At 41.0% G+C, this 26538-nt stretch overlaps 1 protein-coding gene across 1 annotated transcript in view; it reads left to right on the top strand.

Moving 5' to 3' along the window:
• Positions 1-321: 321 nt before the first annotated feature.
• The window catches only part of LOC136882403 (solute carrier organic anion transporter family member 74D), a 61151-nt gene continuing 34934 nt past the window's right edge, over positions 322-26538 (top strand). The window contains exons 1-4 of the mRNA XM_067155031.2: positions 322-470; positions 3255-3525; positions 13623-13817; positions 25133-25318. Of these exons, the coding sequence (XP_067011132.2) occupies positions 3258-3525; positions 13623-13817; positions 25133-25318 (649 nt within the window). The 5' untranslated portion in view covers positions 322-470; positions 3255-3257. The remainder of the gene's footprint in view (positions 471-3254; positions 3526-13622; positions 13818-25132; positions 25319-26538) is intronic.

Here is a 26538-nt window from a genome sequence, read left to right as displayed (position 1 = left end):
TGGATGGAGACATTTTTCCAAGGCTGCAACGCAGAAATGGTAGAGTTATGAAGTCAGGACACTCAGCAGTGAGCAAAACGACTGATGATGATGATGATTATGATGATGAATGCATGTTTAACAGTTGCAGGAACAATAAGGCATTTTAGGAAATATCCTTAGCTTTGTGATGGTGATGACACCTGCTGCTAAAAGTCGCCGAACGGAAGAGGATATCTCGTATCAATTGACGTTTATTCCTTTATCTCTGTTTCTGGAAGTACGGCTTATCTCGTACGGTATATCGATAACACCATCGTAAATGTTCTGATAACAGTGAGGTCAAAATGGTGGAAATATCTGCAGTTGATTAACGGTGAAGTGAAAGAAAATCATTGAAAGGACAAAGCAATCTGTGTTCTATGTTGCTGGTGGTTTGTGTGTGTGTGGATTTTGTGCGATATTTGGAATGATTTCAATCGGCTAAACAGGTAACGTTATATTTGTTTCTCTTCGTTAGAATTTTTAGAATTATATACCTCTGTTGACCTCTTAAGATAAAGAAGTAGATGGCAGCGACTTTTTTTTTTGCTTTCTTGAGCATCAGCATGTCAGAGCATCTTCTCTTCACAGACAGTTTTTAGAAAGGGCGAGTTATTGCGTTTATGATCAATCAATCAATCAATCAATCAATCAATCAATCAATCAATCAATCAATCAATCAATCAATCAATGATCTGCATTTAGGACTGTCGCCCAGGTGACAGGTTTCCTATTAATTGTTTACAATTTCAAAGAAGTTAGAAATTTATCGAACATTCCTGTTGATAATTTATGCCAATACCTCGCTTCTCGTCCTATGAATGTATACGAGGGTCGAGTCATAAGTCATGGCAACTATTTTTCTCGCGAACAACACGGAAAATCTAATATATTCATTTGGAAATATAGGGCATATACTTATGCATAGTGCCTGAAGACAAATTCTGACTTCAGGAGATTCTCGTAGGAAAGTGACAGAACACAGGCCATTGATAAACATTGTTTTATTATGGTATAGACTGCAAATACACAAGGCTACGTACAAAGGACAGGTCTGGACTGGTTACAGACCTTCGAAATAATCACCCAAGGTTTCCTCTGTGCGTTGCCAGCGGTGGGGCAGGCGCTGAATACCATTCGCCGCATGTGTATCGCTAACGTGTGACACCTCTCCCCGAAATGCTGTTTCGATGTCCTCTTTGTTAGCAAACCGTTGTCCACGTAATGGCTTCTTGACTTTGGGGATTAGATCATAGTCACATGGGCTCAGATCAGGCGAATAAGGCGGGTGTGGAAGAACCTACGGTCGTTGCTCCTGCTTGTTGACTTCCATTTTGTGACGCTAGGCTTAGACCCACACTGTTGTTTACATACACCAACTAGTGGCATCATACGCAAGTACATATCGTACGTTTCCAAATGCATATCTTTGATTTTCCATGTTGTCTCCTGTTCGTGAGAAAAAAATAGTTGCCATGACTTATGACTCGACCTACGTACTTGTCCCAATTTGTCCTCTTGAATTCCAATTATCTTCATATTATATTCTTTCCTACTTTTAAAAGCTCCGCTCAAGCTTATTTGTCTACTTATGTCATTCCACGCCATCTCTACACTGATAGCTCGAGACATACCACATAGTCGAGCATCTCGTCTCCTTACTCGCAAGTCCTCCCAGCCCAAAATTTGTAACATTTTCGTAACACTACTCCTTTGTCTGAAATCACCCTGAATAAATCGTGCTGTTTTCCTTTGGATCTTTCCCAGTTTTCATATCAAGCAGTCCTAGTGAGGGTCCCATACACTGGAACCATACTATAATTGGGGAAGCTACCTCACTCCTCATTTCCCTAGTACGCCTCTTCAGTGATGCCTAGGCTATTCATGACAGCTGTTAGCGGAGCTGTGGAGGTTCAAACCAGCCTTCGTTTGAATACCCAAGATAAAACATTACCAGAGACTGACAAACCCTATCCTTTACTTCCTTACAACAACCCCTAAATACTCACTGTAGAGAGATCTGTATCCTTAATAACCTCGTTAATATGATTACCCCAATGACTATATTTTCCTTATATGAACACCTAGGTACTTACAGTGCTCCCCATAAGCTATTATCACCCCATCAACACAATAATTAAAACAGAGGACTTTTCCTCTTGGCAAAACTTATGACCTTACTTTTCAACCCATTTACCAGTCCATCGCACAACATTGTTCAAGTCCCCCTGCGATCGTACATCACGAGAAAATGGCTGAAGAGAATTCTTGGCAACCGATATATTTTATTATTTCCATGGAATTATACACTGACTTAGCAAATGTCATGGGATAGTCACCTAATAGCGTGTGGGGCCTCCTCTGGCCCTGCGAACTGCAGTGAGACGCCGTGGAAGTGAGTCGACAAGTCCCTGGTAGTCCTCTGGACGCAGCTGACACCAAATCGTTTGCAGAGCGGCCGCCAATGCTGGTCTGTTCGTGGGTGCAGGATCCATGGCGCGGAGCCTGCGTTCCAGGACGTCCCAGATATGCTCGATAGGGTTCATAACGGGGCTCCTGGGTGGCCATGGCAGTCGTTGGACCTCCGTTACATGTTCCTGGAACCATTCCCGGGCAACGTGGGAGCGATGTGGCGGCGCGTTATCATCTTGAAACAGCGCAGAACCATCTTTCAGTTACGTTTTTTGAATATTTAACTTAATTCTGTTAATTAACCATGTAAGTGTGCAGGCTAAAGGTTGCAGATGTTACATTTTTACCAACAAAACAAAAAACGGTTTGTGTGGCTATCGGCTATAACGAGTGTTGTCGTTATAACATATTTCTACCGTAATTCTCTTTACATCAAAATGACTAATAATGAAACCCATACAAATGTTTTTTGCTCTGGCTCTTTTGGTGCTCATGAGGTAGACGGTTTAGTATCTGCGGCTACAGTAGACGTAATAAATCCCATAAGCCGCTAATAGATAGCGGGCTGCCACTGCAGAGTAGTGGTGCGACGGGAGGTCGTCATATTTTGTACCCAAGTAGGCCTACATGTCGTGTTATTAGTTTCTAACGGGATATGATTCTTACGTTACGTCGTAGTTTAGCTTCCGCGTGATGCTGTGGGCCATGATTCTTACGTTAAGTCCTCGTTTCTGTTTCCATGTATTCCCATGGGTCATGGCTCTATAGTTATATGATGTTGACCTTGATTTTTAAACTCACTGTTTTGCTTCTGTTTTCAGGCGATGCCGGAGGCTATGATTGCCCCTGGAGAGCTGCTCCATGGGGATTCCCTGGACGGGTTTGTCGCTCCGTCGGGTGACATGGACCATGACCAAGTGCGGTGTGGTATAGGCCGATTTTCCTCACGTTGTGTCCAGCGGTTCGCCACTGCTAAATGCTTCATGATCTTACTCATAATCCTCACTCTTCTTCAGGGATCTTCCCATGGCTACCTCACAGCTACAGTCCCTGTCATAGCAGTGCGGTTCGGCATCCCCGATAGCTTTGTGGGTGAGTTGTATCTTATTCTTAACTTCATAAAATAAAGGAAGATAATTAAAACCAGAGGACTCGAGCTGATCCGTAGTGTTCGTTATAGATAGGTCAAATAACGTGTTTTGATATGAAATTCCTCCATGCGTTGCCCGACTACTTTTTTTTAATGTTTAAATTTAAGATTTTTATTACAGGAAGGTGTTTATAGTTTTCATAGACTTGGAAAAAGCTTTTGACATAATAAACAGGGAACTATTGTTTAAATGTACGAAGAAAGTAGGAATGGACTGGAAATACAGGGGGCTCATCTGGAAAATGTACAACAACCAGTGTACAGATATAGCGGTGAATGGATGTACATGAATGGAAAGAATTAAGAAAGGGATTAGGCAGGGCTTTCCACTCTCAGCATACCTTTTCAACTTGTTTTTATTGAAGAAGCTATATGTGTTTTATAGGAAAAGACTAAGGGAATAAAGATAAACTAGAGACCTGTGCGAGAAATCTCGCATGTTCATAAACTATGTGGTGGAGTAGTCCCCTGGTGAACTAAGGAATACACAAATCAGTACAATATTAGACAGTCTTTCTTACCACTTACTGTAATCTTTGGTTTTTAAACATTTATGGTATCCATTTGACCGGAAGCAAATGCAGGTGCATTATTATACTGACGAACGTTCCGGAAGTGATTTTTGGTTTTACGATCACTTTTTTCTTAACTGATAATTACAGCATATTATAATGACATAAAACAGGCGTCCCAGCGGCCAAAATGTGAAGTGGACGGCAATGAAGGCGCGTATTTTCCTACAGCAACAGTATTTGCAAATCGCACACTTCGTACAATTTCTTTAAACTCATTTTAAAAGAAATTATCGATATTTATAAAATGGGAGTACAATTCGTCACTGCTAATGTCTATTCTCTTTCTTTTGAATGCTCATTTTTCACGATCGGTTACTTGTGAGCGCCGTAAGGGATCTGTAGTAGGTACTGAAATAATATATATATTATGGGAAAGAATCCACAGAATTAGATTTGCTGATGACATTTCCATAGTAGCAGACTCTGAGAAGGAATTAAATAGAATGTTGACTGTTATGTGTGATACATTCAAACATTATAAACCAACATTTTAGTTGTGAGCAAACATGGCAGGGGAGCTAATACATACATAAGAATAGAATATTCCAAAGTAGAACAAATGCAACATATTTCTATTTCTTAGGAAGCATTATTACTGAACACAATAGGTGCACCAAGGAAATTAAAAGAAGAATAGCTCTTGCTAAACAGGCCTTTCAAAATAAAAGAAATGTGTTAACAAATACTCATATAAGTTTCGAAACAAGAAAGGCTTTTGTAAAATCCTTTGTCTGGAGTGTACTACTTTATGGCTGTGAGTAGGATTGGGCACTATGTCCCTGTTTCGGCACACTGTGCCAGCGTACAGTTATGTTCCGCTGTTCCGGAACACCGAGTGTCAATTGTTCCGAAACCTTCTCAAGCGAGACCGAGATAGTGACTTGCTACTATGCGCTGCCCTTCTCCTGCTAGCTGACTGTCGATACCGCCAGTGTGCCGCCACGTGCTGGAGTATCCCGTGTTCTGTCACATCCTCTTTGTTCTGAGAGTTCCGTTGCACCGGCAACTGGCCTTCGGTACATGCGAATAACGTAATGTGTTCTGTTTTGTTTTCAACTGTTTTATAAGAGTGATTTCATTGAAGCCTAGTAATATAACCGTACGAAAGACGGTAAACTTAGCATAATGTCGCATCGGAGTCCTGGTTAGAACTTTTTTACTAGAACTAAACCGGAGAGAGTGAAATGCAATTTATGTTCTTCTATTTTGTCTGCAAAGGGATCTTCAACCGGCACAATGACAATACATTTCGAACTTAAACATCCCAAAATTTTTATTTTCGTGTTCCGTTTGTAAATTGTGTACGTAAATAGAGTACGGACGAATGTTTCTTCAACTGTGCGAGTATATTTTAATGGTGAAAATAATATTGTGACATTTGTAAACACATCTACTGCCAGTGTAATTGTGACAGATGTATTTCAGAATGAATGACAACATTCTTATCTTAAAAAACAACATTTAGGGATGATTTTTTGGGTGTGTATTTCAGAGTTCCGACTGCTTTTTCACGTGCCGTGAAGTTTTATCCGGCCGTGCGGTTAGGAGCGCACAGCTGTTAGCTTGTATCCGGGAGATAGTGGGTTCGAACCCTACTGTCGGCAGCCCTGAAGATGGTTTTTCGTGGTTTCCCATTTTCATACCAGGCAAATGCTGGGGCTGTTCCTTAAATGAGGCCACGGCCGCTTCCTTCCCATTCCTGGGCCTTTCCTGTTCCTATCTGTGTCGGTGCGACGTAAAACAAATAGCAAAAGAAGTTTTATCCTGGCCCTAATTACCCACAATACAGACCGATACATTCAACTGGTGAAAATATCTTGGATTAGTTACTTTTAAACAGCTGTACTGCCATTGTAACCGTATTACATGTATTTCATATTGACCGAAACAAATCTTAACTTAAAAGCAGCCTTTCAACGTGATTATTGGGCACGAATTTCAGTGTTCCGACTGTTCCTTCACGTTCCGTGCAGCTTTATACTGGCCGTAACTACCCACAGCACGTCCGGTACAGCGGCACTTCCTGGCTGACGCGGAGCATGTCATGTTCCCTCACCAAGTTCTCTCTACAACGCAGTTACAGTCCCGTGTGCCGGCACACTGTACCGAAGCACTTCACCTAATATTCCGGAACAACTGACTATTCCGGTCTGCCCGATCCTAGTTGTGAGATATGGACTATTGGAAAATACGAAAGAGATCCATTGGAAGCAACTGAAATGTGGATTTGAAGGAAAATGACGAGGGAATGCTGGACTCAAAGGAATACGAATCGAGATGTTCTAAAGGAAATCAGTGAGCAACGGAGACTGATAACGGATGTCACAGATGTGTTTTTCATTACTGCTATTTTCAAAAAATTGTATAACAAGAAATTATCTCCGAATTGTTCACTGATATTTAAAGACGCTTGGAGACACTTCAAGTGCGCCTGCGCTATGCTTTGAGTGCGCACAGTGTTATCTTATTGGTCTGTTATTTTCTGTTTCGACATCGGTTGTTCATCCTCCTATTCATTCCCCTTCCCTTCTCAAGTGTAGTCTTGGTGGCTGGTTGTGTCCAGCGGTTGATTCTCATTCTTATATATTTCGCTTGAATCAGAGCATTAACTTAGAGGTTCTTTTCGAACCCCAGGCTGCTGGGCTGCGAGCATCGCAGTGTATACTGAGTGAAAAGTTAATGACTGTGGCAGCGAATGGGCGTGTGATTGGGTAATTATTGTGCTTTCTGTGTTTGCTGTCCTGTCATATGTGCTCGTAACTCAGTATGCTCCTTGCCTGTATGGCTTTCTTATTTGTTTGCCTAGGGCCACATGTGGGCCTTTCCTTTTTAGTATTTCTGTATTTTTGACTGAAATCATTTGGTAATTGCAGTTGTTGAAATACGTTCTGTTGGGAGAACATCACGGAATATTGTAAATCATGACTCATTCGAGGTGTAATTGCTGTAAGGTGATTCATCAGTTTCGTTTATTGCTGCCTTGTAACGTTTTGTTGATGAGTTAGAATAAATGGCTGATGAATTTGCAGATGATAAACTCCCTAACCTTCGATCCAGCTCGCTTGCCCTGTGGATATGTTCTTTGTCCTAGGCCTTAATGCTAGTACCTTCTCAAAGATAAAGAAAGAAGGACGTTAAAACTTGTAGGTCATATCCTGAGACTTAATGAATTCCTAGTGAATGTCTTTGAAGGAAAAATACTAGGAAAGAAAGGAAGAGGAAGGCGACACTTGATGGGATGTAAAGACTACAACAGGATTGAGAGCAGGACCTCTAAAACGCCCAAAATCTCACGCATGCGAAACGAGGCGCAGAGATTCTGTGCACCATGAATCGGTCCGACTCGGCTCGGTTCGGACCAGCGTTTTGTCTCAGGACGACTCGGCTAAGCTCGGCTCAGATGCTGGAGCGCTGCAAAGCGAGTGAGGAAGGGGGAGAACAGGCGAAGCGAGAGAGACCGAGCAATTGCTCGAAATTGAGGAGTGGTAGATCTGCACTGTGGTCAACCTAGCGAAGTCGTCTTATGTACCTTGCGCCGGTGCATGCCTTGCTATAGTGTATGATGATGATTACGTATTCATTATGTATGAAGTAAATTTTTATAGATTTCTTTACCGTGGCATTGATTGATATTTTATGAATTATTCTGTAGTAAGCAAATTATCACAAAAAATTATTTATTCTATTTTCACCACCTGTTCAATACAAGCCACGTGCTACGTGGGTTAAATCTACATACACTTCTCAGGGACATGTTTCGTCCCTTGTTAAGGGCATCATCAGTCTGTAGGTAACCTTAAGGTCAAATGTCTGAAACATTATCTATTCATACAAGGATTACACTGAAAAATACATTACCCTTAAAACATCTTAAGTTAACTTGTTACAATTATAATATAAAAATGCCACATTACACACTAAAAGTATTGAGATTTGATATTGTCTGAACTCGTGAAAATGAAAAATGAAAAAAAAACTAAATTTTTAAATGACGTTATGAAGAGTGGCAGTATCCCTCTCAAAGCCTACTGATCACATCTACAAGTAAGAATATTCACACACGACTGTTCACGACGTCAAGAACACAATTCAACAATTAAGCAGCAGCCTAGACTTGGAATTGTGACACCCACGCGACAGAAAACATACGATCACAATTTTAAATTTACAACATTTTAATCACAACACCCATCTTATCTAATTTATTCTTAAATATACAGCTCCTGTTTATAACTAATGGTTCGTCTCCGTAAGACATATCTGTGTCGGTGCGACGTAAAGCAAATAGCGAAAAAAAAAACCATACAAAAAAGACTAATGGGCATTGTTTTTATCACGTTCAGGTATAGAACATGCTTCGTTTTGCACGCGTGAGATTTTGGGCGTTGGATAGAGGTTCTGTGTACCGTGCATCGGTCCGACTCGGCTCGGTTTGGACCAGCGTTTTATCTCGGGACGACTCGGCTAAGCTCGGCTCAAATGCTGGAGCGCTGCAGAGCGAGCGAGGAAGGGGGAAACAGGCGGAGCGAGAGAGACGGAGCTATTGCTCAAAATGGAGGAGTGGGAGATCTGCACTTTAACTTTGTTAATAAACACTGTTCGTGAAAATTTTTGTATGCTAATAAACAAAATAGCGTGTTCATGAACTTTTCGAGCATGTTAATCAACAAAATGTCTTGAACATTTGTGAATGAAACTTTTCATTAACATTTCTTGTTTTCGTTAACATTTCGGTTCGCACATGCGCAAGGACGCAATTAGAGCACGCAGATTCGTAGCGCGGAATACGATGATTTCTTATTTCCTGTAAAAGTTGACTATTAGATCGCAAGCGAAAGTGCAAGTATACAATACTTTTAATTCTGTATGATATTCTTTTAGCGGTGTTCTAATGTAGTTTCATTTCCAGCTTCCATCCTCGCCGAATCACCTAACCTCCCATAATTGCTTGTATATCATCAACATTAATACTATCCTAACTAGGTAGGTTAAATGAAGATTTTCTTTATTTCGTACCTTTACCAATTCCTTGATTTTGTTGTAGAAAGCTTCTAACGCCTCAGAAACAACAACTGAAATAGCTTGTTTTGATACTCTAGACAAATAGGTATATAAGTGAAATGTCACCAGTTGCTATGAATCTTTAAATCCATAAAGAAAAATAGCCTGTCATTAGTGGAGCCGGCTTTCCGATAATCTGTAACATAATTTGCAGTTTAAATCTTTGATATCGTAGATAGACCCATTCCAGTCAGCACCTTCTTTCACCTGTCTCTGAACCAGGGAAATTCCGTAACAAATTATACAAGGCCAAGTTATATACTTTGGGAAACGAAATATTGTTTTTGTGGGTGAAAAACGAGCAACTATGACGAATTGCCACATTGCAATTTAAATAGAAAATCCCTTAGCCAAAAAAAAAAAAACGGCCGAGATTGATGTAAAACCGTCTACATTATTTCATAGTGAGGTAGAGGGGCGTAGCTTTTCATCGGGGAAAACTGAGTAAGTGGCTGCGTGGTTTGTGTGATGTAGCTATCAGCTTGTATTCGAGTGGGTTCGAACCCCACTGCCGACAGCCTTAAAGATGGATTTCCGCGGTTTTCCATTTTCACACCAGGCTCGGGTTGGACTTTCATTGAGGCGACGGCCACTTCCTTTCCGCCCCTAGCCGCCCTTTCCTGTCCCATCGTCGCCATAAGAGTTATCGTTGTCGGTGTGACTACGTGCGACGTAAAGCATGCTATTGGTAACGAGCCATCTGCTGAGGTGACTGTAGACAGTCATAAAACTGATTACTGTCAGGAGTTGGTGCTGCTTAATGAGGAAATTGAGAGAACTATACGCGTAATATTAAAAGAAGCGTTTTGACAGGTAGGGCTGGAGGGAGGAGCATTGCACGGTGTTGCCACATTCCTTTCTCCTTCCCTTCGCTTCTCGCTCACTTGTTCGGTCGTTCAGACCTCTGTGTTCAGTTGTACGTAACTCAGAAGTGAGAGGTTTGGTAACTCCATGCAACACGAGCTGGCCAGCAGGCTCATCTCCATGGCAGCCTCAGTGGACCAGCCCACTCCATGGCAAATACCTCCTATTTCCGTCTCCCCACCCAGGCAGACAATAAACGGACTTCTCTCTAAGAACTGTCAGAACACATCTTTCAATATCACGTCTATCTAACTGTTCGCCAGTTTAGGGCTCAAAATCAATCAAATCAAATATCAGTGATCTGCATATAGGGCGGTTGCCTAGGTGGCGGATTCCCTATCAAAGGTTTACCTCATATTACATTTATTTATAATTGTTTACCTAGTTTTTCTTAAATATTTTCAAGGAAATTGGATATTTATCGAACATTCCCCTTGATAATTAATTCTAGTTCCTTAATCCCCATTATATAAATGAATATCTGCCCCAATCCGCCCTCTTGAATTCTAACTTTATCTTCATATTTTGGTCCGGCTCCATGGCTAAATGGTTAGCGTGCTGGCTTTTGGTCACAGGGGTCCCGTGTTCGATTCCCGGCTGGGTCGGGAATTTTAACCATCGTTCGTTAATTTCTCTACCAGGGGGCTGGGGATACGTGTCGTCTCCATCATAATTTCATCCTGATTGTAACGCGCAGGTCGCCTACGGGAGTCAAACCGAAAGATCTGCACCTGGCGGGCCAAGCAGGTCCTCGGACACTCCCGGCACTAAAAGCCTGCGCCATTTAATTTCATATTATGATTTTTTCCTACTTTTAAAAGCTCCACGCAAGCGTATTCTTCTACTTCTGTCATTCCACGACAGCTCGCACTGACAGCTTGAAGCATACCACGTAGTCGAACATCTCGTCTTCTTACTCCCAAATCTTCCCAGCCCAAGGTTTGCAACATTTTAGTAACACTACTTGGGCTTACATGTGAAGGTAAGGTACCGATTCACTTATTTATACAAATATTATTACTCTGAAAAATGTATTCTAGGTATAACTTAAGCTACAAATTTACGTATTACTGGATTATACAACCTGTGACAATAAAGTTTGGTTAATGAAGTCAGAACGGTCGATCCAGCAACATTGGCGACACACAAAGCTGCACCTGCGTAGCAGCAGGTATTGACCATCTGCTCCCAACGTTGTACAGTTGAGCATCGTGTGTGCCGTGTAAGACATGTTTGACACAGTGCGTGTTTAGTGCGTTGGTTATGAACTGCGAACAGGAACATGAACGACCAAAAGATCAATGTACAGTTTTGTTTTAAGCTTGGCAAGACACGGAAAGAAACGCATGCGATGCTGGTACGTGTTTATGAAGATCAAGCACTGTCCTTGAAGTGTGTGTACTGTACCAGTAAAAGAGCCCGACTTTAAGATTTATTTTCAACGTAAGCATGGAATAGTTCTCAGGGCTAAACTGGATGAATATTAGCCAGGGCTTGGTACAGGAGGCATTGTCCTATCTACAAGAAAAGTTTGAATCTGATTTGATAAGAGTTTATTCATGTATTGCATATTAAATTGCACATCACCTCATGATAGATAGGAGTTGTCTTACACATTGTCCTTTAAATGGCCCGGGTCTCCAGTTCACCAGGCCGCTCCGGCTGGAACACGTTCCAGAAGATGTCCAAGTACTCCGTCAAGATGCAACCAGGTTGGTTGCATGGAATACGCCTCAAATTCCCGATGCTCGGGATGACCTCCGATGGTTCCTGACGATGTTGCAGGTAATCACATTACCCAAGTACAATGAGGTTGATAGAATCAATGTCCACAAAACTCCGAAAATGTGTTCTTCGTCACACGTAGAATTTATAAGTCAAAGTTCATGAAAACTTCGAATAATTAGTTTTCTCATCACTAGTAAAATCACTAGTCAATGTTCAAGAATTCACTCTTTAACACTCATGGAAATGATAAGTCCATGTTCATGAAGACTTTCAATAATGTTATAGTTCACCAATGCAAAAATCACAAGTCTAAGCTCATGAAAACTTCGAATAAATTTAGAGTTCATCACTCGTGAATATTACAAGTCTTTGAATAATCACTGGCGAAAATTTAAAGTCCATTACTGGTAAATATTACAAGTCCCATTTATAAAGACTTAGAAGAATTCGTTCCTCAACACTCGTAAATATTACAAGTCCCATTTATAAAGACTTAGAAGAATTCGTTCCTCAACACTCGTAAATAAAGACTTCGAGGAAATTCAGAGTTCCTCAGTGAGACTATAACCACACGAAGATAGCCTCCGACGATTATGGCAGCGAGTAGAGCCACGCTGACTACTCGACTGTGACTGACTGACTGACTGAGATATCAGGCTATATTGAGCCCTCCTTATATTCGGTTTGGGGACATCTACGTCACATATGCCGTGAAGCTGGTTATCTCCTGAATCCCTCGATGGATTTTCTTGAAATTCAAGCATTGCGACGTTTATGTGATTCCCTTTAAAATGACATGTTGCTCAAGTGGCTACCATAATTATTATAGGAGTTTTAAATTTTTTCTCCGTCGAATGTTCGGGAAGGTGTGACGCTTGAATCTAGAACATGCGAGTTCAGGCCAGCTGCACGTGGCATGACAGGCGGGTGATCTAGCTAGCCCCTGCAGCTACGTCACACATACAGCTGTCCTCAGCTTGCTCGCTCGTCCCGCTGAATGTAAACAAACCAGGCTTGCACGGAGCAATACGCGTGATGATTAAATACAATAAACTCTCAAAAAATATGCATGTACAGGTCGTAACCGGTACAGTACGAGTGGTTCGCCCGTTTTCGAGGAGGTCGGAAAAGTGTTTCTGACAATCCCCGTAGCGGAAGACCGGCGACCGCCGTCAGTGACGAAAACAATGAGAAAGTGAGGACATTAATCACGAACGATCGCCGATTAACTGTGCGCATGATAGCGGATGAACTGCAGATTAACCGTGAATTCGTGCGACAAATCGTTACCCAGAAGTTAGGGAAGGGGAAAACGTGTTCTCGTCTTGTGCCACATCACTTGACTGACGATCAGAAGCAGCAGGTTTAGAGGCTTCACAGGATTTTGTCGAAACGGTGGATGCGACACCAAATTTCTTGAACTGTATTGTCACTGAGGATGAAACCTGCTGTCTCAGGTACGACACTGAAACGAAACGGCAAAGCATGGAATGGCGTTCTCCGGGATCCCCTCGTCGGAAAAAGGTGAGAGCCGAAAAGTCACGCATCAAACTCGCTTTGAAAGGAAAGAGATTTGACGATATTCCTGACATCCAACGAGACGTGACGAGGCTTTTGAATACCATCCCAAAGGAAGCTTTCTTGCAAAGTTTCCAGAACATGTATCGCCGATCTCAGCTGTGCATAATTATGGGAGGGGACTATTTCGAAGGACAGTAAGGTCACTGTCGTACATTGTTGTTGATAGTACAGGACTATTCACCGAACTTTATTGTCACAGGTTGTAGTATTATTTGTTTGTTTCTTTGCAGACTGGATTATGATTGGCCATGAGGTGACCCAAGGCATCCTTGCTTTAACGTTAGCTTTCTTCGGTGGCCGTTCTTGTCGACCATCTTGGCTGGCTGGCTGTCTCGTCTTCCAGGCTTTGTGTCAATTGTTCATGGCTGTTCCTTTCATCGCTTACGGTGCCACAGCTGCTAATACTACTGCCTCACAGAAACAAGGTGTGTACAGACTTTCTTACTCCTCCTTAGGATTATAAGATATTAGCTGTAAATACCCGTCGTTGATGAGACAGTCATATAGCATGTGCAAAACTACCTTCCGCCAATATCCAGGCAGACTGTTTTACTCGGGAGGCAGCAGTAATCCCATCTTTCGGAGATGAGTGACAGCATAAGAGACAAATCGCATCACAACAATGGTCAATGTAATGTTATTGTTGATCAGTTTTATGAGCTTTCGATATTGTAGTCCTTTACATTTAAGTTTCCTTCCGATTCTGTGATATTAGGGCATCTATTTGCTATTGGCTTTACGTCGCACCGACACAGATAGGTCTTACGGCGACGATGGGATAGGAAAGGCCTAGGAGTTAGAAGGAAGGGGCCGTGGCCTTAATTAAAGCACGCCCCAACATTTGCCTGGTGAGATTCGAACCCACTATCTCCCGGATGCAAGCTCACAGCCGTGCGCCTCAAACCGCTCGGCCAACTCGCCCGGTATTAGGGCATCTAATGGAAAGGTCCTTCTTTCATGGCTCCAAGCGATCGTTCCTTTATGAATTTTTCTCATTTTTATAATCACCCTCATCGGGAATTCTAGCAGACATTTACTTAGACTTTCTGGAATATACAAAAATAAATAACAACTCTTTTCCAAACATCTTTATTTGGGCCAGGTACATTGACGACATATTTGTTATAATGAATGAAGAAATAAAGAATGCGACCTCTACCCTGCAGGAACTAAACAACATCGACCCCCACATCAAATTTTCGCTTGAGTCCAAAAATAATAAAGTAATTCATTTTCTAGATTTAACCATTCTCAGAAACCCTTTTGCTCTATCATATAGATTCTTCAGAAACAGACACAAACTGCCAATATTATTCGTCAAGATTCCATACACCTCCAAGCACACAAATGTGCAGTGTATAATAGCAAGGTTCATTGTGCATTCACGATACCTATGTCTAAGAAAGACCTCAATAATGAACTCAACACTAAAAGGGTAATCGCCAAAATCAACGGTTACAACAGATAATTTATAGAACAGATAATCTATAAATTCAGACACCAGCTTAAGACTACTCTCGCAAAAGAAACACCTAAAACTACCATTACCGGGCGAGTTGGCCGTGCGCGTAGAGGCGCGCGGCTGTGAGCTTGCATCCGGGAGATAGTAGGTTCGAATCCCACTATCGGCAGCCCTGAAGATGGTTTTCCGTGGTTTCCCATTTTCACACCAGGCAAATGCTGGGGCTTTACCTTAATTAAGGCCACGGCCGCTTCCTTCCAACTCCTAGGCCTTTCCCATCCCATCGTCGCCATAAGACCTATCTGTGTTGGTGCAACGTAAAGCCCCTAGCAAAAAAAAAACCCTACAATTTCATCTACTTTTACATTCAGTAACAATGTCCATCAAATCACCAATCTCTTTCGAAAACATAACGTAAACATTTACTTCAGAATTAATAACAGGACTTCAGAAATTATACACAATTCAGCATCTGTCAATACCTCTAACAGATTCTCTAAATCCGGAATGTATAGATTCAAGTGTAATGACTGCAGCGGCTCTTACGTGGGACAAACAGGACGCAGCTTCACAACCAGATATTCAGAGCACGTCAACCCAATAAGATATAATAAGTTTTCTGCTATAGGCCAACACATTCACGACTCTAATCATAAGTTCACTGACATTTAACATGATATTGAGATACTTCAAATAGCAAACAAAGGGCCAATCATGAAAATTGTCAAAAATTGTTTTATTCATTGCGATCAATATTTCAATCCTAACTATAATTTAAATGAAATTTCCGAAAGATCTGATATTCTTTTTGATCTCTTTATTAAATGTTTAAAAATAATAGACTGCCTAAAAACATCTTTTACCCCCACTACTACATCCTTCCACTCCACCCTAGCTCCCTGACAGTTTCTCCGCCTCTACCCTTCCCCTCCCCTCTCCTCCCTTCCGCCTCGGCCCTTAACCTTATGATCACATCCATCAGTCCAGCTGATCAAACAGGCTGCTCAAAGGTGAGTTCGTTTCTAGTTGTTTCTCGTCATTTCTCATCATTTTTTTTTATTCTTTCCTTCCTATCTTTTGCCTAATTTGGCTTTTAATTTCTTCTCCAGGTTCCAAAACCCCATATTGAAGTGAGAATTAATTCTTTGGGTCTAACAAAGTCCATCACATGCACGTTTATTTGTTCAGAACCAAACCACAGATCAAACAAAGTGTTCACTTCACAGGAGATTAAAACTCTGCAGCATATTTTCAACAAGATTTACGAACTAAAGACATATACAAGCTGGACAAACCACTATGTGTATAAAACGACGCAGTCATCATTGTAAAAAGGATTTCGTACTAAAGGGCAATATCATGATGTACCATATTTTATTTAATATTCATCTATGCAGGTGTTAAAGTGTGTTTTAAAGTTGTTTGTGTTTGCCTGATTTGACTCGTTGGCTGATGATGGCACGAGTTGAGTGCCAAAACTAGTACCTCATGTGAACGACATGTGATCAATTCATATTAATAAATGTCTTTGTATTGAATAGGAGGACCCCTAATAATTTCAATTATTGTCCTTCAGCTTATCTTGCAAGGTAAAATTGAAGGAGGAGAAATAGGGGAAGGAGGAGAATATCTTGGCTACGGAATCTATGTGAATTGTATGGGATCAGTACCCCTACTCTTTTTCCGAGTTGCTGAGAACAAGAACCAGATCGCCCTAACAGCCGACATCCAATGAGGATATGGTAGAAGAAGAAGAAGAAGAAGAAGAAGAAGAAGAAGAAGAAGAAGAAGAAGAAGAAGAAGAAGAAGAATAAGTTCTTTGGTCAACGTCGAGTGTGCGAGGCCTGGATGAAGTGGTGGCAAAATACTGGTGCTGTCTGCAATCGTCGGATACCAATCCATTTGAAGTCCAATGTTTACAGGACTGTTGTTTGCCTAGTTGCTCTGTATGGGGCTCTGAACGCTGGCCAGCAAGAGTCAAGCACGAACAAACACTTCATGTCATGGAGATGCGCATGCTTTGCTGGTCACTTGGCTTGAGCTGCCTAGATCATGTCACCAACATAGAAATGCTGAAAATCATAGGGCTTGCCCCGATTGTAGACAAGATGCATGAGATCCGACTTCAGTAGTATGGCCACGTAATGCGTAGAGAAGGTTCATTGTACAGACAGCAGTTTGCATCACCAAATGTGGAAATCGGCCATGTGGTCGGCCCAACAAATGCTGGCTTGAATGTGTTAAAGTTTTTTGTTTGTTTGTTTTCAGTCTGCAGAAACTAACTTTGAGTAAATACAGAAGGGTCCAGGAAAATGTAGACATTCTTTGATAGTCAATATTAATGGAACAAAAGGACATACCATTACAATCCTGCATGGGGGAGAAGGTTATTTTGTGTGTTCAAAGTGACCCCCATTAGCACCCTAACAACGTTGATGCCGGTGAATTGCTGACCGAACTACGGCTGTCAGTTTTGCTGGTGTGATAGCCGCACAGGACGCCTCGATGGTTTCTCATAGCTCGTTCAGTGTAGCTGGCTTCTGTCGATAAACTTCATTTTTCAAGGTCCCCTAAGGTAGAAGTCAAGAGGTGTAAGATCTGGAGACTGTGGTGGGTACTCAACAGATCCTCTTCGACCTATCCATCGTCCAGGGAGATTTTCATCCGAGTAGACTCTGACATCTCTGTGGTAGTGAGGCAGAGCGTCATCTTGTTGTTGTAGGTAAAATCTTTCATTTCCAAACACCTCTCGGATGGCAGGCAAAATCAATGTTTGCAGCACATGAAGATACACCTCACCAGTTATGGTACCTTCAAAGAAGAATCGGCCAATCAAACAGCGCAATGACAGACTACATCACACATTAACACCGGGTAGATTAACATGTTTGTTCACGTGAACGTGAGGATTTTCAGGAGCCCAGTTCACGCAGTTGTGGTGGTTTACACTATCGTTCAGTTTGAATTGTGCCTCGTCAGACCAGATAACCATCCCTGCAAATCGATCATCCTCACGAAGCATGCCTTCAAACCATTCGCAGTACTCCATCCTTCGATCCGGATCGTCCTTGTTCATAGCGTGCAGTGATCTTGGAATGTACACTTTCCACTTTTCATCCTTCAGAATTCATTGTGCGGTTGATCGGCTTACCCCGCTTTCACGTATACCCTGATTCACAGATTTTTGAGGTGACCTAGTAAAATGTTGCAACACAGCAGCTTTGGAAGCTGGACTTGATGTTTTTGGTCGGCCAGACCTTTCCTTATGCACAACCTGAACAGTACCGTCGGTTTCAAATTTATCTTGAGTGCGAAAAAATTTGTTGTACATGTTGGTGGCTGAGTTCTGTACACATTACGCCACTGTCGTTATATCTCCATCCTGTTTTCCTACTTCCCGTACCCCTTCAATATGGCCTTGCGTTGCTCAAACGACAATCTTATTTCAAGAAGTAAGTATAAATAACCACCTAATCGATACTTTATTAATGCCTCAGGCAAAATTGAATAAAATTAAAACTTACAGGACATGTTTCGACCACTTAGTGGTCCTCTTCAGCTGTATAAATAAAGAACTGAAAAGAAAAACATTGACAATAAGCACAAATAAAAGTTCTTTGGAGACTCCTTTGATAAAAATGGAGGTCATCAGAATAGGTCATCTTGCCTCTCGTTCTTGTTTGGAAAAGATGTTTATTCTGCGCTGTCTAGAGGGTCCGTCTTTGAGCGTGACCTGGTGAAGTAACGATGTGATACAGTTTGACAGTTCATGGAAAGCTCTGGAGAGAAGGGAAGTAGAGTTTTATCGTCATCTAAAATAACATGTGAGGGAGGAGGGAGATTGGGCTGTGCTTCTGCGATGTCGTGTTTGATTATATCTCTTGTTCGTCTAGTCTGTTTCATGTCTACCCATTCTAAGTATTTGCTAATATTCTCATATAAGATGTTTTTATGCTCGTTGTTTTCGTTGAGATTCTCTTCACCGTTTTCCAATTTATCAAGAACGATGTGGATGTTTTCCAGGTTGTTCATAAGATTACCTTTATTAATCATACAGATAATTTGAAGGTCCTGTTTTATATTGGTGAATTTGTGGTTGGACTCTTTCATATGGGATCCCATGGCAGAGAATCTTTTGTATCTTTCAGCATTGACGTGTTCAAACACGACATCGCAGAAGCACAGCCCAATCTCCCTCCTCCCTCACATGTTATTTTAGATGACGATAAAACTCTACTTCCCTTCTCTCCAGAGCTTTCCATGAACTGTCAAACTGTATCACATCGTTACTTCACCAGGTCGCGCTCAAAGACAGACCCACTAGACAGCGCAGAATAAACATCTTTTCCAAACAAGAACGAGAGGCAAGATGACCTATTCTGATGACCTCCATTTTTATCAAAGGAGTCTCCAAAGAACTTTTATTCGTGCTTATTGTCAATGTTTTTCTTTTCAGTTCTTTATTTATACAGCTGAAGAGGACCACTAAGTGGTCGAAACATGTCCTGTAAGTTTTAATTTTATTCAATTTTGCCTGAGGCATTAATAAAGAATCGATTAGGTGGTTATTTATACTTACTTCTTGATTAAACATCGATACGGTCATGAAATGGACAACTTGTCTTATTTCATTCATTGCAGCACTGTCATCTGCTGGAAAACGCGTGCCAAGATTGTTGCACTATTCACGTGACCTTCATCGTCTGTTGAGAAAACAATGGACTACGCTACCATGCAAAAATTGCAACGATGTCATTTTCTTCCAAAGATATTAACTATCAAAGAGTGTCTACAATTTTATGGACCGCTCTGTATATTTATGAACTATTGAAAGAGAAAACACCTGTAAAAACAACAACTTAATTAATACAGAATGACCTGGTTGTTCTTGAAAGAATATCATCAGACTGTATCAAATCACACTCAACTATTTAGTAATGAATATTTCTGTTAATTTCTGTTTAAATAGTTAGGAACTTGAAATCTGGAACTTATCTTGTCCTCCTTTTTCTCTGCTAGTAATGATGGGTTAAAAATAGGTCTGTCGATCGATTAAAAATTTTGGTGATATAGATGTTGATTCCCATAGGGAATCTGAAATATTTGTCCCGAATGAGTAAATTTATATACCAATATAAATGGTCCGTTATTGGACATTATAAATTTTCCAGCTAACTCATTCCAGGTTGCCAGCATTTCACCCTCGTGTGCTAGGTTGGGCTCGTCAGTTGGTACCCAGCACACCTACCAAGACGCATGGCTAGTGCATACCGTGGAGGCCAGTGCATAGGCTTCTTGAAGCCGGAAGCCTAAAAATTAAAAATTTTGATCGGTTAACCGAATGATTTTGATTATAATACCAATATAAATGGTCCGTTATTGGACATTATAAATTTTCGGCCAGACCTTTCCTTATGCACAACCTGAACAGTACCGTCAGTTTCAAATTTATTTTGAGTGCGATAAATTTGTTGTACATGTTGGTGGTTGAGTTCTGTACACATTACGCCGTTGCCGGTATATCTCCATTCTGTTTTCCTACTTCCCGTACCCCTTCAATACGGCCTTGCGTTGCTCAAATGACAGTACCGTCAGTTTCAATTTTTTTTGATTAATCGAATTTTAATCAGTTTCACACATTATAGCTTTAAGAAAAACACCTGGCATAAAACATTTTTGTAATTCGATATGCTATAAAGAAGACATACAGTGGAACCTTGGATTGCAAGCATAATTCGTTCCAGCAACATGGTTGTAATCCAAAGCGCTCGTATATCAAAGCAAGTTTTCCCATAAGAAACAATTGAAACACGGATGATTCGTGCAAAACCCAAAAATATTTATTCGCATGCCATTTCTAAAACAAAATACAACGCAAAACAAATTTACGTGCACTTTTCCTTTCAATAGAATCATTGTTGGTGTGAGGGAGATGAAAGAGGACATGAGAAGAGTTACTGTGTAGCACGAATTTCAGTAGCGGAATCATTAGTGTCTGTTGGCTCAGTGAAATTGTTTTATTTTCGTGTAACTTTAACGAGGAACCTGTCCAGTGACTGTTGCTTTTGCCTCTTTTTGAGGATTTTACGAAAATGTGACATTGCATTGTTAATGAACTAATTCATATCTCGCACTGCTACAGCCTTATTTGGGTGGTGTTTCTCTACAAAATTTTGCACTTCTCCCGAATCTCAGTTGAAGTGAGAGATTCCATTAACTTTTTCTCCTCCTCTTCCTCGGACGAGATCTCCATAACCTCCTCCTGTTGTTCGCGATGTAGGTCCGTCAGTTCGTTGGTGCTGAGTTCATCGCAATGTTCTTCCACCAGCTCTTGAATGTCCAGGTCATTCCAGCCCCGTGCTCTTCCCCAAGGACACAATTTCATCGACAATCAGTGGCTCATTGTCACCAACAATCCCCTCAAAGTCACATCCAAGAACACAGTCAGGCCACAGCTTTCCCCAAGCGGAAGCGAGTGTTCTCTTGGTGACCCCATCCCAGGCTTTATCGATGATCTTCAGGCAGTTCACGATGTGGAAATGATTTCTCTAAAACTCTTGGAGGGAAAGGTTTGTTCTTTCGGTCACTTCGAAGCATCACTGAAATAGTGCTTTGGTGTCTAGCTTCTTGAAGTTCGAAATGACTTGCTGATTCATAGGCTGGAGTAGTGGAGTAGTATTGGGAGGAAGGAACTTAACCTTAACGAACTTGAATTCCTCCAATAAGTCGTCCTCAAGGCCTCAAGGCCTCAAGGCCTGGAGGATGAACAGGATCATTGTCCATGACCAGCAAGACTTCGAGCAGCAGATTATTTTCTGAAAGATATTTCTTCACTGCAGGACCAAAGACCTCGTTCATCCATTCAACAAACAAACAGGGGAGGGGAAAACGTAGGCCCACGTGACGCTCGTATTGCGGAACCTCACTCGCTTATCAAGTTACAATTTATTTAAAATGTTTGCTCGTCTTGCAAAACACTCGTAGACCAAGTTACTCACATTCCGAGGTCTCGCTGTACTTTAAATTTTAATTGTATTGGTGGCATGCAAGTAATAAAAAAAAGCAGTTAAGTTAATATTTTAATTTTTTTCAATATTGTAATTTAATGGTACAAAAATTTGAAATTGTGAAGTTGACAATTTCTTACAGTCATACCTCTTTGCTCCAGGACTTCAGACATGTCAGTATGTTTGACATGTTCAGAACTAAGAGCCCCCTTCTCTTACTAATAATATTTCCAGCATCACTGAACACACTGTCACTAGGAACTGAAATAAATAGCTGGAATGCAAAGCAATATTTTTGCTATGCGTGCAAAATGTGGTAGTTACCGTAGACTGAATGTATTTTTTGCCATTGCACAGCTGCCTGGCTGTGTTTTGTAAAGGTCTGCAAATATACTACAGTAGCCAGTCTGGTATTTCCTCTCCAATAGTTTGTAAAAGCAATCGTCATAACCCTCGTTTTTTAGAAGAAAGTAATTAATGAGGTATTATTGCTTTTACCTTTCTGAAAGAAAGACATGAGTACCGAGCTCGATAGCTGCAGTCGCTTAAGTGCGGCCAGTATCCAGTATTCGGGAGGTAGTAGGTTCGAACCCCACTGCCGGCAGCCCTGAAAATGGTTTTCCGTGGTTTCCCATTTTCACACCAGGCAAATGCTGGGGCTGTACCTTAATTAAGGCCACGGCCGCTTCCTTCCAACTCCTAGCCCTTTCCCGTCCCATCGTCGCCATAAGACCTATCTGTGTCGGTGCGACGTAAAGCAACTAGCAAAAAAAAAAAAAAAAAAAAAAAAAGACGTGAGCATCAGCTTACTTTAATGACCTGTCAATCATATAATAGCTGAGGCTTGCACACCAAATGACAAACAATAATACTCGACACAGGTTTTGTGCTACGCAAAACAGTTATTTTTTCTTCACCACACTGTAATTTTAATTGGTTAAAGCACATCGATCGGTTAATTGGACGTTTAGATTAATCGGTTTATCGTTTTGATTAATCGATTAAATTCACAGCTCTAGTTATCTAAGATAGAATTCTAAAATAATGTCATTGTATAAAGTCCACCTGTTCAATACATGTTTTTAATTTGATAAATGGTCTGTCTAAAAAGCTACATAGGTCATGTTTCGACCTAGCGTAGAAGTCATCATCAGCTAAAGATGAAAGACGTATACAAAAACAGTGATACAAAAATTTGGGATAAAATACAATCAACAAATGCAATGAAAATCTATATTTTAAATGTTAATAGCTACAAACTTGGACAAATTTAGTTGTAACAGGTGTGAGTCCAACTGTATTTAACACAACTATTGGTTGGCTGGAGGAATACTTTAAACTTGTGAATACTGTTAAATGTTGTTCTGTCTGTCATGCTTCTGGAAACGGAGGGAAGTTTTAAATCCATAAAAGTTCTTCATGGTGAATACAACTATAGCCAGGATTTCCTCTTTCCTCCAACTCTGTGCTTATATAGATCAGGTTGGGGCGATGTTTACCTCTACACTAGTTAAAAAAGATTTCTTGGAGTCCGTTAGGAAACTTTAATTTATGTGTCTTTACTGGGAACGTGTTCTGCTGTAGAATGCAACCCTTGTAAAAAGGATATGGTTAGCTGTCAGTATGAATATAAGTCGGCCAATGAGTATGTATTGTAAATAATTAAAGTGTTCCCCATTTTCCAGTCGAATGATGAGCTCCTTATACTGAATCAGTGCAAACTAAGTATTGTTAACTTGAGCATCAACTCACTTCACAGTTTACTTGCAACCCTCTGTGGGTGGGGGACGCAGATGAAGAATTCACTCATAGTATCCACTGCCTGTCATAAGAGGTGCATAAAACGGGCGACCAAGGGATGATAGATCTTGAACCATGATATTACCTATGATTAGTACTATCACATGAGGAAGACCATGGATTGACTTTACTTGCGATTAGAACCACTATGTAAGGAACACCACGGTTCGGGGTGGCTCCTGTGGTTAGTACCGCTATGTGAGGAAAAACGTGAGTCTACGTTCATGTGATTAGTACCGCTACATGAGAAACACCATGGTTTTACTTTACCAGCAATTAGTACCATTATGAGGGGCCAGTGACCTGGATTTTGGACTCCTTTAGACAGCAAGCATCATTGATTTAGGATTTTGCTTTGGAAGCAGTCCTTTGTCCTGTTTATACCATTGTTTGAAGTTATTTTATGGGAAGTTGGGGCCATTACGGGTCGGATCCACTGATTGTTTTAAGTTCATAATCATTGTTCATCGTCGTCTTTTTGAATTCTAGTCAGTGGATGGATTTTGGAATTATTTTAACTTTCAGTATTGTGAGTTGGATCCGCTGATTGTGTTGAATTCATATTCATCCATTTATCATCACATTTTGAATTCTGGTCAGTGGATGAATTTTGCAATTTTAATGATCATGCCATAGTATTTGTATCTATTGTTTTTACTGAAGATGGCCCAAAGTATAGGGCCGGAATATGTATAGATTTTAAGTGCAAAAATATTTTATCTTATTGAACAAGACAATAGTTTTGAAAATTAATACATTTTATATAAGAGTTCTGTCACTACAGATAATGTTTGTCCAACCCTTGTCCCGTTTCCCTACGGGGTCGGGTATGAGGTGAGATGAATTTGTCGTGGCGGATTTTTTTAATGACCGGATGCCCTTCCTGACGTCAACCTCATCAGAGGAGTTAATGAGAGATGAAATGAATGACGTGATATATGATAGTAGGGAGAGGGTGAAACCCGGTGCCGGCACATAGCCTACTCCTGTCGAATAGCACCAAGGGGTCTGCTCAAGGCTTAACGTCCCATCCGACGGACGAATCACCATCAACAGCGTCATATGCCCTCACTCCATATGAGCACCGCGGAGAGGTTTGGAATTTAATCCAGGCTTTTGGCACGCAATCTAGTGATTAGAAATTGTATACCACCACCTCCCCTACCCTGCCGGCCAACATTCTGATGGTGAAAATTTTTTCGACCAACGGGACTCGAACCGGCTAACCTCGGTGTTAGACCGTTTTTAGACTTCAGCGCCTTAACGATCATGGCCACCAGGCGGGCTCTGTCAATACAGATAATATAAAGTTTATATCTTGTGATGCTAAATTGTTTATGCTAATTGAAGATAGACTTCCATCCCTAAAACATATCTGCTTAAAAAAAACAGAAAATAATTTACTGTAAAAATGCTTGCAGAATGTGGTCAGTAATTTGCCTCTCTTTCCTATTGTGCTTTTCGGTGGCAGAGTGGTTATGTACGGGATCTAAAGGCAGCAGTCCTGGCTCTGAGGAGGCTGATACGTATATGTTCACCATGGTCGTGCTCGTGGTGGCTCAAGTGGGTGCTGGTGTTGGTCTTGTTTCTTTCCTCTCTCATGGCATCACATATTTGGACGATAACACTGAAAAAGTGGACAGCCCTTCCTTGATAGGTAAGTAAAAACTGTTTTATTTTGGAATGATTTTTTTAAAGAGGGGACTGTGGAGAGGATGTCTACACAGGATTTTGGAATGAGGTTCCCAGACAAATTATTTTTAATCTTCTCTGGCTTAACTTATTTAAGGTGGTAGTGGTGATGATTATTGGGTTAAGAGGAAGTACAACTAGGCAACCATTTTCTATATAAATCAGGGAAAAATGGAAGGGATTCGACATTTCAAAAAATGGAGGTATCGGCCAAAGAAAGACAAGGGCCACGAAGGGCGTGAAACTGAAAGACTCCCTAGACCTCACCAACCTAATACTATCAAGGTTAGGAAAGAACAAGAGTTGACCAAGCGAGGTCGGGTAGGATAGATGAAAGTGAGGAGCCCAGCGCAAGTAAGTGGAAGCACTGCAAGGACCCAGCTAATGGCCTCATGGTCGCCAACCCACACTCCCAATTTAAAATCCCCTGGGGCCCATTTTATCCACCTCTTATGACAAAAAGGGGGTACCGTGGGTGTTAATCTACCACCCCTGACTCACACGGCACCTTTGTTGAGTTTCGGCTGCAGGAAGGTTTTGTAGCACTCTTAGCCTATGTAATGCTCAGAAGTTATTGTCAATAATATTTGCCCCAATTTGTCCTCTTGAATTCCAACTTTATTTTCATATTGTGATCTTTCCTACTTTTAAAGACACAATCCAAACTTATTCATCTACTGATGTCCTCTCACGCCATCTCTCCACTGACAGCTCGGAACATACCACTTAGTCGAGCAGCTCGTCTCCTTTCTCCCAAGTCTTCCCAGCCCAAACTTTGCAACATTTTTGTAACGCTACTCTTTTGTCAAGTTCTTGAGGTTTTATTTGACACATGGTGTAAATAGGTGTTTTTTAAGACTTTTGTACTTTGATAATATGTCAGAACATTCTATTAATCTTTGATTCGTAAGAAAACCATGTACATATCTCTATTTTTTTTAAAGGATTGACAATAATAGAGATATGTACATGGTTTTCTTACCAATCAAAGATTAATAGAATCTCCTGACATATTATCAAAGTACAAAAGTCTTAAAAACCACCTATTTACACCATGTGTCAAATAAAACCTCAAGAACTTGACAAAAGAGTAGCGTTACAAAAATGTTGCAAAGTTTGGGCTGGGAAGACTTGGGAGAAAGGAGACGAGCTGCTCGACTAAGTGGTATGTTCCGAGCTGTCAGT

The sequence above is a fragment of the Anabrus simplex genome, chromosome 10 (genome assembly GCF_040414725.1).
Source record: "Anabrus simplex isolate iqAnaSimp1 chromosome 10, ASM4041472v1, whole genome shotgun sequence".
Taxonomy (NCBI): Eukaryota; Metazoa; Arthropoda; class Insecta; order Orthoptera; family Tettigoniidae; genus Anabrus; species Anabrus simplex.
Note: the sequence above shows the minus strand (reverse complement) of the source record. Positions and strands in the feature narration are given on the sequence as shown.